Source organism: Pteropus vampyrus, unplaced genomic scaffold (genome assembly GCF_000151845.1).
Source record: "Pteropus vampyrus isolate Shadow unplaced genomic scaffold, Pvam_2.0 Scaffold306, whole genome shotgun sequence".
In the NCBI taxonomy this organism is placed as follows: Eukaryota; Metazoa; Chordata; class Mammalia; order Chiroptera; family Pteropodidae; genus Pteropus; species Pteropus vampyrus.
In genome coordinates, this window is record NW_011889087.1 from 245,533 (window position 1) to 262,964 (window position 17,432).

General features: G+C 32.9%; 1 protein-coding gene across 9 annotated transcripts in view; it reads left to right on the forward strand.

Annotated features, from left to right (window-relative positions):
- Positions 1-13,336, forward strand: part of CDC27 (cell division cycle 27) — a 59,759-nt gene extending 46,423 nt beyond the window's left edge. For 3 of the 9 annotated variants that reach the window (XM_023521582.1, XM_023521586.1, XM_023521587.1), the window contains 5 exons: positions 1,180-1,297; positions 3,125-3,253; positions 8,279-8,353; positions 9,087-9,243; positions 10,335-13,336. In XM_023521582.1, coding sequence (XP_023377350.1) covers positions 1,180-1,297; positions 3,125-3,253; positions 8,279-8,353; positions 9,087-9,243; positions 10,335-10,417 — 562 coding nt within the window. In that variant the 3' untranslated portion in view covers positions 10,418-13,336. Of the gene's footprint in view, positions 1-1,179; positions 1,298-3,124; positions 3,254-8,278; positions 8,354-9,086; positions 9,244-10,334 lie in introns of those variants that run through there. The other 6 variants (XM_023521583.1, XM_023521585.1, XM_011377084.2 and 3 more) reach the window with 4 other exon arrangements.
- The last annotated feature ends 4,096 nt before the right edge of the window (positions 13,337-17,432 follow it).

Here is a 17,432-nt window from a genome sequence, read left to right on the forward strand (position 1 = left end):
ACTCAGGTTTTGCAGTTTTTTAAGTTATGTTTCTATTTTACTTTTTTGTACTTGTGCACAAGTAGCCAAAAAGGAAGTTACTGCCTGGCTCATATTGTTATCAAACGAGGAAGACATGAAAAAGTTTGTTCTTATCTCTGCCTCAACACTATGTTTACTGCTGACATTTTCCGGCATTTTCTTGACTGACTTAATAGTTAACATACCAAGAAGGGATGTTCTGGTATCATAACTCTCTATGGTAGTTGTTATGTCAGACATGTGTTTTTAATCTTTTGATTTAAGCTTTATAGCAGTTGAATTTTATCATTCTGTTTCTCACTAAATCTAAAGCGCTAATTACTAAAATATTTTTATGTACATATTTTTAATGGATTTTATCTCATTTCTAAATAGCATGGCCTGATAAGTGCTAGCTTCTGATATATTAAACATCCAAGCCTTGCCAACACTACCTTCTCTTCACATAAATGTAAAAGTTCTCTGTAATATTTTAGGAATTCAGTTCTTAATAAGACTTATTTTTTAAATGTATGTCTGTATTGCAATATAAATTCATAATTTCAAAGTCTATAAATTGTTAAGTTTATAGGAAAGGAGAAGAAAAACAAGACACTATGCATATTATAATTATAAAATATATATATGCATTTAAACAAAGAATATGGAAATAGCATTGTTAGGAGTTCGGGGCTTTATAATCATAAAGGAAGGATCTGGTTAGAATCCTTATTAGCCATATAATCTTTGGGCAGGTTAATTTAACTTCTCTAAGCCTCAGTTTCCTTAATGATAACAGTACCTTGGTTCTGTATGATAACAGTATCACCTTGGTTTCTCCTAGGATTAAATGAGATAATTTACATACAGAAAGAATTCAAAGTTTTTGGCACGCACATAATGACGACTAAGTAAACATTAGATATTAAATCTAGATTGTGGTGGTGGGTTTAAGGATGTTGTTTCTTTTTTCCCACGTTGTTATAGATTTATCTGATTGATTGTTTGATTTAATTTATTGTTCGGAATTGTAAAAGTGCCTTGTCTAAAATTCTTTGATGGTTTTTCTGTTTTTATACTGGTTTATTAAAATGCCAGATTCCACACACATTATTTTATTAGTTGAAATAAATTAGCCACTGCAGTTATATCTCTAAAGTTATACTTTTATACTTTCAGGTATGGTTTAGGAATGATTTATTACAAGCAAGAAAAATTCAGCCTTGCAGAAATGCATTTCCAGAAAGCACTTGATATCAACCCTCAAAGTTCAGTTTTACTTTGCCACATTGGAGTAGTAAGTAGTTTTGTAAACATGGTTCAAGTAATCTCCTTTTTGAAATGTGTTTGTTATCGACTTAATTGCTGTAACAAGAATTAGAGCTTTTTTGATATTGTTGTTATTCTTGAAACATATGAATTCTTTTGCAGCCAGAAATATCACCTTTTTTCTTGTCATAAAGAGAAATCACTGGAGAACTGTCATCTCTTGTGCAAGTAACTGAGTTTCTCTAAGCTTCTGTTTTATGAATGACAAGTAATACCACCTTGCCTACCTCATAAGGTTGTTATAAGACTCACATGAGATACTTAATATTTTTTAAAGCACTTTTACATGTTAATATTTAGCTCCTAAATGAAGTAATTAATATTTTAAGGTAAATGATTTCATGTGTTTTAGCTTCTGAGTGATAAGGCCAAAACTAATTAAAATTCTTATAAGGCAGTGTAGACACCAATTTTATGTTTATGTTTTTAAAATATATCTATCTGATAATAAGTTATACTTTGATAGGAAGAAAGTTATGTTTGTTTTTCTAAATCTCATTTATTAGTTTCTCTTTTTGTTCTTGCCCTCTCATACCTCTCTCCTCCATTTTTCCCTCCCCCGACCCTCTGTCTTTCTCTTAGCAAGTTTGGTTTTGTGGGAATGGGCATACCATATCAGAAAATTATGTTATTTGGAATTTCACTATTCATTTTGGGGGAATAATTCTAGTTCTTTATACTTTTCTTAAAAATTGAAATGGTAACTTCATTTATAGTTAGATATTATACAAAATATGTAGAGAAAATATCTCGACTTAGAATGTTTTTTCATCACTTAAGATTAGAAAATCAAACTTAAGTATCTCATGATACCGTTGAGTAAAGTTGGACGTTTTTTAAAGTAGGCTTTTTTCTAAAGTTATTATGGAAGATATCATTTTAACATTTTAAGTGGTTTATTAGAAGAAGTTTTCAGGTAAGAGAGTATATTTTTCTCTGTTGGGGAACTGTTATTTCATATTTCAATCTTATGAGCAGAATATTTGGCCACATATAATAATACCCTTCTGCAAAGATCATTGCATAGATGGATATGGCAACCAGATGTTGGCAGTACCTACTCTCACATTCCTGTTACAGTGATATTGTTAAAGTTACACAGCCACTCCATTCACTCCACTTTATTTTAAGTTATTTAAAATAAATGATTTACTTCCTAGTATTACATATCAATGGTTTTCAAATATGTAAAACAGAAGAATTATTTTTGTAATAAATTTCTAAAATAGGTAAAAGTGTAATTGTTCTGAATGAAATAAGGTTAGTAAGGTTTAGAGCCAAATCTTTTAGGGGTTTTTTGAACATAGTTTTGAGAAGCCTAATACTTAGAGAACCTTAATAGACTTGTTGAAATGTGAGTATTGTCTAGCTAAATAGTACAGATTTTCTTCGTGAAGGAAAAACCAAGGTTTTTCTTGTCTTTTAGACTTAAAGGTAACCAAATGTCTTCTCTAAAGATAGAATCGTGATTATCATTTTGGATACTTAATGGCGAATTGGGCATGAGGGGAACTAGGTTCTGATCCCAGAGCAAGTTATATAACATCTCTGAATTTAGTATTCTCATTTTTAAAGTGAAGCGGTTAAACTAGAGTAGAAGGAGTTTAGAGATAATCTATTAATAGTTTAATGATGAATTATTAAATCCACTTAACCCAGTGGACAATCAGTGAGACCATAGAACCTTATCTCTAGTAGTTTTATATTTATATTCATTTTGAGTCACATTATTTGGTTCTCACCTTTCTTCATAAATATCAAAAGGAAACATTAATAGGATCTTCATTTCTCACAGGTTCAGCATGCACTGAAAAAATCTGAGAAGGCTTTGGATACCCTAAACAAAGCCATCGTTATTGATCCCAAGAACCCTCTATGCAAATTTCACAGAGCCTCAGTTTTATTTGCAAATGAAAAATATAAGGTAAGATGTATATTTTAATGGTCTGCAGCACTGTATTGCTTAAATTTTGCCCCTTTTTTAATAAACCAAGTTATTTATACTTTAATTTTTATCTCAGTTCATTTCCCCCATTTTCAAAAGCTATCAATTTCATTGTCTTTGTGATTTCATTCATGAAATACTCATAGGAAGGATGGGTGTGTTGATATTTAGGAAAATGTGGTTACCTCTTATAAAGATTTTGTACATAGGCAGTTTTTTCATCAGGGAGTTATTTTAAAGATAAGACCTAAACCATCATCTTAGGACTAAAATACATGAACAAGTGACATATGAATGTGTGTGCATTATTCAGCGAATATTTATTGAGTACCTATTATATGTCAGGTACTAGGAAAATTTGTTGCTTTTGCAAGCAAAGCATCCTTATTCCCTGCCATTGACTTACCATCTAGTCCCCTTCTATAAGGAAAACAAACAAATCATCACAAAAATAATACATGTTGAGTAGATAAAGGAAAAGTATGGTGAGTTATGTGAGCTTAAAACAAGGAGATAGTCTAGTCTGATATATTTCTCTCACTATTTTGCAAATTATGGAACTATAGCATGAAAAAAGATATTGAGGAAAGAAGATCAGGAAAATTGAGAAATAGAAGAGGCATAAAGTGACATGGAGTTTTTGTTATTTACTCAATCATAAACCATGAATACAAAGTTTTTGCTTTGAAATTCAGGTTACTTTTTTAATACATTCTGACTCTTCTCACTAAAAGGAGTAAAAACTTAACAACAACAATAAATTCCAGAATTTAAAAGCACAGAAATCTTGGGCCAAGTAATTCATTTTAGTATTTAGCAGACTCTTGCTCTAGAAATCTATTTTTCTAGGACACACTGAAATTGGCTGAAAATTGAAAAGTACAAAACCAGTGATAAGTTTTTAACTTTTTCAAGATCACTAAAGATATATAAATGAATCAAATATATAATTATTTTTTGTTATTTATTCAGTAATTCTTCTAATCATTATTTTTCTTTCTGAAGAAGTAGATGGCTAGTCCTATTGTTTTTGTCCTTTTAATGCAGTTTCTTTTAAACCTAATAAACACTTTTTAACTTCCAACTTACTTTTTAAGGTACTACAATTGTAATTCATTTGTTTTCACGTTTTTTGCTTCATTGTACTTCTTTAGGTATGTGGTCAGGTTCTTCAACTGAAGGAATTTATTCAATTTATTATTCTTAAAGCCATTTTAATGCCAACACATTTACCAGCTATGCTATATAAATCATCCCTATACTTACTTCATAAAACCAAAATTCCGATCTGACCCATTGTCCAAGCTGTAGGGTTATAGCCATTTTTGAATACCAGTGTTGGGTTGGGCTAAATTATAAGGCCTACTTTTATGCATGGATTGGATATAGATATATCCAATATACCTATATTAAAATAAAAAGAGCCATAAAGAAAAGTTAGATTGCTTCTGAAATGTCTTGGCTCCAAAATGAAAATCAAATTGTGTGGCAAAAAAAACATTGCTAAACATCACCCTGTTTAATGTATTGTATTGTTATTATGTAAGTCATAAGTCTTTTAGGGCAAACATGAGAACTCTAATACAATGCTAGACACTATTTCTCAGTGATTGGGGGGCATGATAGATGCATAAAACCTTGATAACAATTATAACATGCACTCACAGAAAGAAAACACATCCATCCTGTACCATGTGTGATGTAGCAGTGGATGATTGGGGTTCATCATCCTGATTAAGATTTCTTTATAGCAGTGGTTCTTAAAGATGGTGTGGGAACTTCTAGTGGTCCCCAAAAATCCTTTCAAGAAGTCCACAAGGTTAAACTATTTTCATAATAATATTTTAATGTTATTTACTTTTTTCACTCTCATTCTCTCATGAATGTACAGTGGAATTATCCAAAAGCTACATGATGTGATGTCATAACAGAGGCATAGAAGAGAGTCCAGCTGTCTTCTATTAAAATTTGCAAAAACATTAAGCAGCGCCACTCTTCTCGCTCACTTATTGTTATGAATAATCGTTATTTTTCATTAAAAATATTATCTGTCAATATGTAATGGGTTTATTATCGTTACCTTTAAATTAATAATGATAAATGAAAATTTTAAATTTCTGATACGGTAAGTATCGATAGCTATAAGACACATTAGTGAAAGCTCTTTGGGTTAGTCAGTAAGCTTTAAGAGTATAAAGAGGTCCAGAGACCAAAAAGTGTGAGAACTGCTGCTTTGCAGTATTAAAATCAATCTCAAGCTTCTTCATTGTGATATAGGCTTTGTCAGCCCTCATTCGTAATGTTTGACAGGTTTAACTGAATGGTCTTGAGTAACTAATATCCATGACCACAGATCTTTCATGTTAATACTCCATTTCATGTATATTTTATAACATTTAACACTATGGAAGGAAAAAAGAACATCTGCTTAATGAATTTTTGATGTTTAATAAACCTTTCATTTCCTGATGTGCAGGTATGATTCTCAGACATATTCAGTCTCACAGTCCTTGGAGTTTGTCTCCTGAGTTGCCAGCAGTTAGGGATAGAGTGAAGTAGTAAAGACGTACCCAACCCCCCTATATATGCTTTGGTAAAAGACAGCATTTTAAACAAATACACTGCCCGTGAAAGTGTGTGTGTTGCCTTCACTCTTCTTTTTTATTCCTCTTTTTTTTTTTTTTTACAGAAAATTTCAAATATCACTGTGATAATGAATCCCTGTGAATCTATCACCCAACTATTTTCACACTACATCCCACAAAAAGATTTTAAATAAATCTTTTATTTTAGATAATGCCAATAAAAAATTTACAAAAGCCAAGAAATTACATTTGACTTTAGGTTAAAGGGAGGGGAAAATGTGTAAAATTCAAACTGTGAAATAAGATTGGTTCCTTATTCTCTATACCCTTTTTAGAAAAATAAAACCAAAATCTTACGTCAATCAGTGAAGAAATTCCCTTACATCATCTATACTCCATAATCCTCTGATAACCTTTACTAGCCAACTATCTTTGATCACTGCTTTATTGTTTATATCTTTGTGGGTTTTTTAATGAAAGTAATGTGCTTATTACAGAAATATTCCAAATAATATGTAAATATAAAAAATACAATGTTGAATATGCCTCATAAGCTTATCCTCCAGGGAGAAGCAGTATTAACAGCTCAGAACATAATCTCCAGGTCTTTTTCTTATTATTGTATATTTTTTGATTGGTTGTAACAATGTAGGCTTATACTATTGTGGTAGGCAGAATAAAGGCCCCTCAAAGATGTCCATCCCCTAATCCTGGATACCTGTGTATATGTTACCTTACATAGCAAAATCGACTACAGATGTGATTAAGAATATGGACCTTGAGTAGGGAAGAATATCTTGGATTATTTAGATGCATCCAACCTAATCACATAAATCCTTAAAATTGGAGGATCTTTTCTAGCCCTAGTCAGAACGAGCATGAGGAAGACTCAGCCTGTCTTTGCTGCCTTTGAAAATGGAGGAAGGAAGCAACAAGTCAAGGAATGTGGGCAGCCTGTGGATGCAAAGAAAGGCAGGGAAACAGATTCCCTCCAGAAAGGAAGGCAGCCATGCCACCATCTTGATTTTAGCCCAGTGAAACTCCTGTCAGACTTATAACCCATAGAACTGTGATAAAAGATGTCTTATTTTAAGCCATCAAATTTATGGTAATTTGTTATGACAGCAATCAATACAACTACACATGTGTTTATGCAACTTGCTTTTTTCACAAAATACCCTTGTTAATAGATATTTAGCATTTATCTTTTTTTTTTATCCTAACTTACATCAAAATTTGTTTTACTTCAAAGAAGTATAGAGAAGAAAAAAAGTAGATAACCTCTGTGGACATTATGGGAAATAAAGTATTATCATGTTAGAAAACTCAAAAAGTAGAGAAAGCTACCAAAATAGAAGGGTTACCCCCCCTCCCTTCAATTATCCTCTCCCCAAAGGTAAACTATTTTTATCTTGTTTAGGAGCATATATGTATTGATTTCTACCAGAAAAAAAGGTAAAAATTATGTATATGCCCACAAATATATTTAGAAAATTTGTGCAAATACCCACATAACTGTATTTGTATGTGTGTGGTATATTTGTTTTGTCACAAAATAGTACTGTACATATTTTTTTGCATCTTGCTTTTGGGATTTCTTTGTTTTTTAGGATACAATTGAGCACCTACAGATCTGGTGTTCCATAATGCTAAGTCCTCACAGTTTGCATCAGTTTACATTTCCACCCTCAGTGATGAGAATATTTGATTCCTCTCACTCATGGTAACTTTAACTTTAAATTATTTTTATTTTTGGCCATTGGCTGGGTGAAAAGTAGACAATTTCTCATATGGGGAACCACTTTTTTTTTAAATCATTATATCATTCCTTTAAATACAAATTTAATTCTCCTGTCCTCTCAATCTCCCCAACCTTGTAGCAATGGTCAAAAGATTTCTAAACAGTTTTAATTCAATTCAGAGAGTTAAATTTGAGGCTTTCATCATTAGTTAAAATGGCAGGTTGGTATTCAAAGCTTAGTGTAATGCAGGGGGATCTATTATCAGAACTTTGGACTTCTTTTGTTCTGCAATGGTAGTTTTCAAAAAACTAACACTTTGATGAAGTATTGTTATTTTAAATAAAATGGTGACAAAAGCAAGATTGTCACCATCTGAATGTGTGTTTTTAGTATACTCTGGTGAATTTCTGTCATTTCTTAGTTTCTATTATAGTATTTTTTATGCATTTTCACAAGAAGAATCAATGGAGATAGGGAAGTATATTAAGATCTAATAAGCTTTGTCTAACCAATTGTATACTTTAAACTAATAAATAAAATGCTTTAAAAAAACAACAAAAAAAGATCTTGTAAGCTTTAGTGAAGATGACTTGGGAAATAAAATAAAAACACTTGCTTAGTCAACATTTTGTAAAAGTTTGCTACTGTTTTTCTTTGTTTTTTTGTTTTTTTTTCAGTCTGCTTTACAAGAACTTGAAGAATTGAAACAAATTGTTCCCAAAGAATCCCTCGTGTACTTCTTAATAGGAAAGGTAAAGATTGGGGCCATGATCCTAAATGTGGCTTTCAAAACAGATATTAACTTTTGAAGAATAAATGTGTAATATTTACTGTGCAACATCTATGGAGCAAATGCAATGAGGGCTTTAAATGAAATGCTCTGGGAATAAAGAATGGATTTAGTTTTAACATCTAAGATGATATCCTAATGAAGGGGATGAAGGGGCAAGAACACACACCCCATACTCCTAACCCTAATATGGCTTCGGAAGTATATTAGTACTTGCAGCCAAAGGGCAGTGTAATGAGTTCATAACTTGAGACTATCTCATGGAAAGCCCTTTGCTTCCAATTATCTGTAAATTATGTACCAAAAGAAAAAAATTAAATTCAATAGAGACCGGGCTCCCAGATGCCAATTGGTTAACGTAACTGGAAATGGTGGATAGATGTTGAGAGCTGAAATAATTCCATTTAAAACCAGTGGTAAATGAACGCTAATTAAGCAGTTTATAGTCCATTTCTTTCCAATGTCATTGTTCCATTCAGAGTGTGATTTCATTAGAAACTCAGTAGAGACAGGGAATTCTAAAAATATCTGAATATATTTGGTATGAGTTCTTCAAGAGGATGAGAATGTCCTACTCCTCAGAATGGGTTTAATAGCACATAGATCAGGAGCCTGCTTTAATTTTTAAGTGCTTAGGATTTTATAGTTGAAGCTCACAACTTAATGAAAAATGTAGTGCTGCTGTTTATTTTTAGGTTTACAAGAAGTTAGGTCAGACGCACCTCGCCCTGATGAATTTCTCTTGGGCTATGGATTTAGATCCTAAAGGAGCCAATAACCAGATTAAAGAGGCCATTGATAAACGCTACCTTCCAGATGATGAGGAGCCAATAACCCAAGAAGAACAGATCAGTGAGTATCATCTATATGAATTAGGTTTGTTTGTGGTTACTCAAACCAGAGAGCTAGTGAAACACCACATGGGAGTTAGGTAACATGGACCAGATGTTTAGTTTTATTTTTCTAACTATGGTATATTCTTTATACCAAGTGGAATCTTAAGGAAATTGAACTGGGTGATATAATAACAAAGTAGATATGGAGTCAAGTAAGCATTCTCAGTTCTGGTTCAATTTTGTTGTGTGCCTTTGACAAATTTATAGCTGGTTTTTTACCTGGGCCTCAGTTTATGATTGAATATGTAACTAATGCCTGCCTTACTTTCTTTGTAGGAATGTAGTGGGTGGGTGGTGGAGTGGAGATGATAGATGTGATGATACGCTGAAAATATAAGTGCTAAGGGAACGAATAATAAATGTGTGGGCATTTTAAGGTGTTGACAGATCTGTAGTAGTGGCTTTTCCAATTCTATGTAGCTCTGACAAATCCAAATATATGGCTAATATATTCAAACTGAGGGGGTCAAGAAAAGAGAGAACAAAGAATTATAGTTTAAGGCAATAAATACTTTATCCCTAAATGGAGTGTATATCTTAAAACAACTAGTGAGAACCAAAACATAAATAAAAGAATTTAATAACTTCTGATGAGACAAACTAAGATGCCTTTGTTCCTGAAAACTTACTGTAGGGCTTTCATTAAAATTATAAGCACCTGTAATCCCAATAACCCTTTTTACACTAAAGGTTATTTTCTGTATTTCTGTGAACTAGTGGGGACTATCCCCAACGTGGAGGGGAATGTTGGTCGTTTTTTAATGCCTCAGAAAACTAGTTCAGATTCCTAAAGTAGAAATAAGGACTTCATTAGGGAGAAGCAGTTTTAGTAGTTAAAACTCTTAAAAGTTAAATGCAATAAACTAATCTCAGACGTTGCTATAAAGTAAGGAACTTGAATTGCATTGTATTGAAGGATATCAGGATTTTTAAGAACCTTTATTTAAGATCTCATTTTTCTGAGTATAATAGTTTTCCTTACTTTTTTTCATGATCTCATAGGAATTATTTATGAAACACCTAACCGTAGGCTTTTTATTTTTTTAGTGGGAACAGATGAATCCCAGGAGAGCAGCATGACAGATGCAGACGACACACAACTTCATGCAGCTGAAAGTGATGAATTTTAACTTCTGGAAATCAGACTTTTACAACTGGATGTGTGACTAGTGCTGACATGTTTCTCGTCCCTCCATATACTGAGTCTTCACTCTTGAGCCGGCAGTGTCATCATCCATCACTTAGACCATGAGTGTGCCACTTTCATTGGACCCTGACTGTACACAGAATGAAAGGCAGTGCAATATTTAGCTTCTAATAAGACTGGCTCTGTTACCAGTATGAATGACAATTTAGGGGGGGTAGGGTGGGGAACTTTTCTTTTTTTTCTTTAATCTCCCTTTGTTGGAAAGCTATCATGAAAGGAAGAGTTATGTTTTATCTTGGAGGAACCATTAGATATGGAAAATAGTGATGAACCAGAATTTCTTGGTTATTTTTCCAAAAAGTTGTTTTTATTTGGTTCTGTTCCTGATAAACAGAGTGACTGACCTTCACTTCTAGGTTCTTCAAGAATGGTGTTAGCAAGTGCCAGATGGAACAATAAAAGACATTGCCTATAACAGAATAACTTGATTGCCAAGGAATGTAAATTACCTTAAACTTGCAGTGTCTCCCATAAACAAATGTAGTGGGCATATTGAGACTCATGTAGGAATCAAATACCCTTCCATACAGTGTACACTTATTCTTGGCAAGAATGCTTTAATGTCTAACCAGGAATTTTAATTTATTCATCTTGCTTCAAAGTGTTGATCATTGTTGTCTTGATATTGCAAACTTTAAAGTTGGTCCTTACCATATTGCCTCTTCGCTGAGCTCTGTGGAATCACATTCAGAGATGACAGAGTGGTTGCCCACTGAAAAACCAAAACAATTCCCTTAACCATTCAAGTTCACCATAAGAATCAAAATGAGAACACTAAAGTAGAGAGACTTTAAGAGATCATGATAGTGAAAGCCTTAATGCAACCAGAATTGTACCATAACCTTGAATCTATATTTGTTCAAGACAGTATCCCTTTGACTTTTCTAAGTATTTAAGCAGGGTGCAAGAATGCGTGCTCACCTTTGGTTGAGGTCATTTCCATTCTTTTCAGCTCTGCTTCAAATTATTTTCAGTAATGCGAGTCACCAAAATGTTTACTGAGTAATTGGGTTTAGGATATTGGATGCAAAAAAAAAAAAAACCTCATGAAGAAGATAAGTTCTCTCTTGAGTTTGTCGTAATATAGGTTGGTGTCTTTGGGGAATGGCCACAATTTTAAAGATCTAATTATGCATAATAAAATGGGAATTATTGGAATTTCACAGTAACAGATTTAAGGTCTTAAATTGTGTATCTCATTTATTGTAATGTATTGAAATTTTTAGAGAAACTTTAGTTGTTAACATTTTATTAAGTGCCAATGTCAGAATATAACAAATTATAGTTTCTTATGAATGACAGGCCTGCAGTTATTATTTTGGATTATTTGATGAAGGACAAACTTAGCTACTGGTTACTTGTTTTAGTCAAGCTGTGAAAATGAGGTGGATTACAGAAGATGTGGAAAAAAATTTAGCCTGTAGACCCAGCAATTTTCTATCATTTACTACTAGTCTGCTCATTTAAATGTGGATTAGATATCATTATCAATTAATTCAAGTCAGAGTCTTAGGTTAGGTATTGGGTGCCAGAGAGGTATTTAACAAAATTTCCTACCTAAATCTATGTATATGTGCTGCCTAAAAAAATTATAAGAAAAAGGAAAGGTTGGGAGTAAATGAATATCATTAAGAATTCCCAAAGGCTAGCACTTGGGTTCTAACAAATATTTCATTTTATTATCCATTAGTTCTGTAATATTTAATTTTATATTCTTTTATTTTTTTAATTGGCAAATCTTAAAGCCAACTGTATAACAGTATCAAATAAAGAGTTTCATAGAAAGCTTCAACCTGAGCTCTATGTTATAAAGCCTAGAGAAAGCTAAGCTCAGAAAATAATTCGCTGGTACATAATTAGTTATCTTTTTGTAGTAGGAATTTATGTCCTGTGCCAGAGATGAGTGGGAGTCTTTCTGGTACTAATTTTGAGACTAAGGATAAAAGGATAGTTGTGGAAAGCACACCATGGCATGGTTGGCTGAAGGACGGACACTCAGCCCAAGTTTGGCCTGATTTCATTTTTCCTCACACTTGCTTTTAAAGTCATTTAAGTATTTGAAGCCTTATTGCCCACCTAGTACTGTTTTTTGCTTCCTTCTCCCCACACACATGGAATGGGGCTCAAACAACCAGAGGAAGACATACATTTTGATAAAGCAAAATGATGTTTGCTTCAAATTTCAGAAGTTACTTTGAAGGAAATTAAAAATATTAAGTACTTTATATCTTTTTATTTCTCTAAGCTTTTCACACATATACATATATATATATTACACACACACACACACACACACTTTTGTTATTCAGAAGTTTTGTTGTGGCATCGGATATTTTCCCCCCTTTAGAAATGGTTCTTAACTCTGGGATTTTAGAAAGTTGGAAATATTTTTTCAAGAGAACAATGGTACTCAAAATAATGAAAGGTGGTCCCTCCTTTTTCAGTATTTCATTACTTTAAAATTTTTATTTTTTCCAAGAACTGCAAGTAACATTTGAACCATGCTGCTGTTGTACCTTAAACAAAAACTCAGTGATAACCAATATTTAGTCTATTAAAAATGCTCTTTTTGAAGAAAAAAGTTTGGAAGTCTCTGATTAGCCAGAGTCATGGTATGGGTCTTCACTGAGAAATATGGTGATGCATTTTCTTTTCAAAACCAGGGAAAATGCAAGTGTGGGTGTGATGTGTGTGTTCTCTTTGCATTGAAACAATGTAATTTTGTGTCTTCTTTTTTGCTTTTCCTGACCTATTTCAGAAATTGTACAGTCTTGGGGTAAGGGGGAGTCTTTTCTGTTAATATATTTGCAATTCATTAAAGGATATGGAAAACCCAAATAAATTACTTTTGAAAGCAATTTATAATCAAGTCGTTAAAGCTATATAAGAGCTGTGCCATCTGTATTTTTATAGTCAGGCACAGCAAACTAGTTAAAAATTACAGTTTTATGTTCCACAAAAGTCTAGGGCAATATTATTTAATTTTTTTTTTTTTTTTTTTACTTACGCCCTCTTACACATACATTTTTTAAACTCATGTTCTTTTTCAGTATTATTTGGAATTTTAAAATAAATGTTGTGACCAAAAAATGGTAATTTTTAGAATATATATATTTTTCAAACTAGAATCCCCTTGCCAGCAACTGCTACTTTGCAAGTCAAATGCTTATTTTTTAATCATGTGATTTCTGAAATTACTTTAAAACGGACACGAAGCTTTTTTGTTCCAATTAAAATATATTTTAAAAATCAAGGTCTAAAAAAAGTAAAATAGTAAAACTAAATTTTACTCAAGTTTCATATCCTAAAGTGGAGAGAGCTGAAGGGTTTTGTTCAGACTTGAAGAAAGGGGGTTAGCAACAGAAAAACATGAAATAGGATGAGCTAGGCTGGTCAGAGGGAACAACAGACTCCATAACCTTCCCTAGGACCTGCCATTTACCATCAGCTGGACAGGCATAACTAGAAGTGTAGACAGGAATTATTTGGCTTGTTTAGCTGCTAATTAATGATTCATGAAGATTGGGTATAGATTTTATTTTTATTTGTAAATGCAAACTTTGCTAAATAGCTATGTTTAATGAAATCTTGGCATGTATACTGTGTTCATTGATTTTTATATAATGTTTTCAGACCTCAACCCTATAAGGTTAAGTATTACTCTATTTTACGAAAGAGAAAAGAGGCCCAGCTATTAGATGATAGAGCTGGACACTTTTGGCATGAAAATATGTTCAAACGCTTTTTATTTAGCTTTGGACTTCCTCTGAAAGTTCAATCGTGTCTAATGTTAGGTGCCCTCTATCATTTTGAAATTGTCTACTATAGAGTATCATAAAAGTTCAGGTTTTACAGAGGAAACTATTATTAACCATAGATTCAGATCTATGATATACAAAGTTCTTTGATGGGGCTTTGATCTGTATCCTGCCTCTCTACTTCTCATGCTGAAATTGAAAGTATGTTACCATCCTCAAGTGACTAGAACTTGCTTTAAAATAGAAAAATTTAAATCCTCAATTTTCTTTTGGTTCTTTCATGTTTTTTACCACTTGCCATTTTTTTTAAAAAAGCATTTTTTTTAATAGTCAACATCCTCAAAATAGAATTTTCAATTTGGAGCTAAAGCTGTATTTGAGAAAATTTAAGTCCTTGTAAATGCATAATGCTTCGCTGGACTTTGATTAAGGAAAGGAATAACTGGAAGCTAAGAAGAACAGTGAAGTAGGATTAAGATTTCTAATTATGTATTTTTGAAAAGCACTAAGCTGGTATCTAGGAAATGTAGATTTTGCCCATTAGTAGCTGTGGGACTCTGAACAATTCACTTAAACCTTTTTCTCATCAATACAGAGAAGATCAGGTTTATCCTTCTTAGCTTACAGAGGACTAAGGATCAACTGTGATAAATCATTGTGGAAGTACTTTGTAAAACTAAATCACTATACAAATATACAGTAATATCAATAAGGTGGAGATGATGTTATGAAAAACTGGGTCGATCCCGAAACATGATCCTGTGAGACAAGGTCATTGTAGAACAGTAAGCTTTTAATCTAGAACAGGGATTATGTGTGGCCTGCAGGCCCAACCTGCCTGTTGCCTGTTTCATTTCATTGGAACACAGCCATGTCCATTTGTTCTCATACTGCCTATGGCTGCTTTCTTACTTTAGTGACAACTAGTAGTTGCATGGAAACTGTATGGCCTACAAAGGCTTACCATTTACTGTCTGACATATGTACATATGTGTGTATGTGTGTACACTATATGTAGTATAGATTATACTGTACATATAATCTGATATAATTTATATTTTGCAACCCTTGATCTAGAACTTATAGCTATGTTGGCATAACATCTGTGCATTGTCCAAATAATATGTTGTCTCAGGTGCTAGATTCTTAATACTTTGTGAGTTAACATGTCAACGGACAAGGTGCTACTACACAAGAAAAATTTGTCAATAGTTCTTAGTTTCTTAATGAAAAGTCTTGATTGAGTCAAGGAATTTCTTTGTATACAATGGCACTCAAATTTACTGCCAGTTTGTAGCACTTATACCAACCGATGCTACATCTGTGTCCATAATCATTTGCATATCTGGAATAATACTAGCATTCATTTGCTTTTTAGCATTTATGGATCACTTTGATACAAGAATAATCTTTCATCTTTACAGTCTTTTAAAATAAGACGTATTACCTGCTTAATACAAGAAGAAACTAAGGCTTAGAGAAACCAAGAAATGAAAAATCTTTTTCAGGAACAGCTTGGCAGACTTTTGCTTACATATTATTGGCCAGGACTGGGTCATATAATCATCTCCAGCTGCAAGGGATGCTGGTAAATTTAGAATCCGGTAAAAGGGAATGGGTTTGCATGACTGGCTTAAATAGATCATGATTTATCTCTGAGGTTGGACATAAGGAAACAGATTTTACTAACAAAGACAAGGGGAGGAATGATTGTCGTCTCGGCAGCCAAGACCAGCTGCCACACTACTGTAGAGGAGTTCATGCTTTTTGTCCGTTTATCTTGTATTCAACTTAGTGAAACATTCTAAGAGTTTGTGGGGTTTCTATTTAAGATGATGTTATCTGCAAATAATGACAATTTAAGATGATGTTATCTGCAAATAATGACAATTCCTTTTTAATCCTTGTATAAAATACCTCATTTTTTAAAATGCTGTGGCTAGGGTCATCAATATTATATTAAGCAGTAGCAGCTAGAATAGCAAGCACTTATTGCTTTATTCCCAGTTTTAAATTGCCTCTTAATTTTCTCAAGCTTTTAACTCAATAATACAATCTAAAGCCACTAATATGTAATATGTTCCCTTTGTTAATCTCTCCAATCTCAACACTGAATTCTCACTTTACCATTTATAACCATTGATACTCAGGACACCTCATTTCTGTCGCTAGTTTTCTATGGTTTTTATCATAATTAGGTGCTGAAATGTATGTTTTTAAAAAGCATATTGAAACTTCTGGGGCTGGAAAACAGTGGCAGTGCCTGATTACAAATGTGCCCCTCACTCCACCAAAATGATAATAAAATCAAGTAGAATCAATAAAAGTTACACAGAGTTCATACTTTCATTACTGGGAGAACACTAACTTCACACTACTTGTAAAAAATGTTTCCGTTAGGGATCTTGCTACGACCATAGCCAGTGGGTGTAGAGAATGAGAAGAGGTTAAATTGCTCCATGGGACAGCGGAATGGAGTAGAAAACTTTGAGGAAGCCCAGATAATCTACAAGAGAGAAAAAGTGAAACAAATGCAGAATACTGAATACAGGACTTGGTAGATCATAATCCTCACTTTAGGGAAAGGTTTGAAAATGTGTGGAACCAAGAGCAGCAGCCTCAAAGAAGTAGTGTTTCTGGGAGAGAATCAGATGTGAAGAAGAGGTGGTGAAAGGAAAAAAGGAAAAATGAAAGACTGGCAGAGAAGAAAAGCAAGGTACACTGACCTTTCTTCCCATCCTCACCAGCAAAATACTTAAAACTGCACAAAAGATGGTGGAGCAGACAGATTAAGTGCTCCAAAATGAAGACTTCTGTCCACAAAATTAAGAGTATAGCAAACAGTCCATATACATACAAAACCATTTCAAAAAGTCAGAAAAATGTAAATTAAAGCCTTTCTGCTGATGAAAAATCTCCCCCCAAAACAATGACAAAACTAAAGAAAAGAATTTTTTTAAAAGCATGACGAAGTGAAAAGCCACCTTAAATTTAGGGGGAAAATGTTGATAAATTTGACTATATTAAAAACCCATTGCATGACAAAATAAGACAGATGACAAGCTGGGAAGAAATATTTGCCCATATAACAGATAAAGAGCTAATATTCCTAATATAGAAAATGTTTTGAAATTTTAAGAGGATTAGACATGAACACACAATTCACAGAAAGATGTAAAA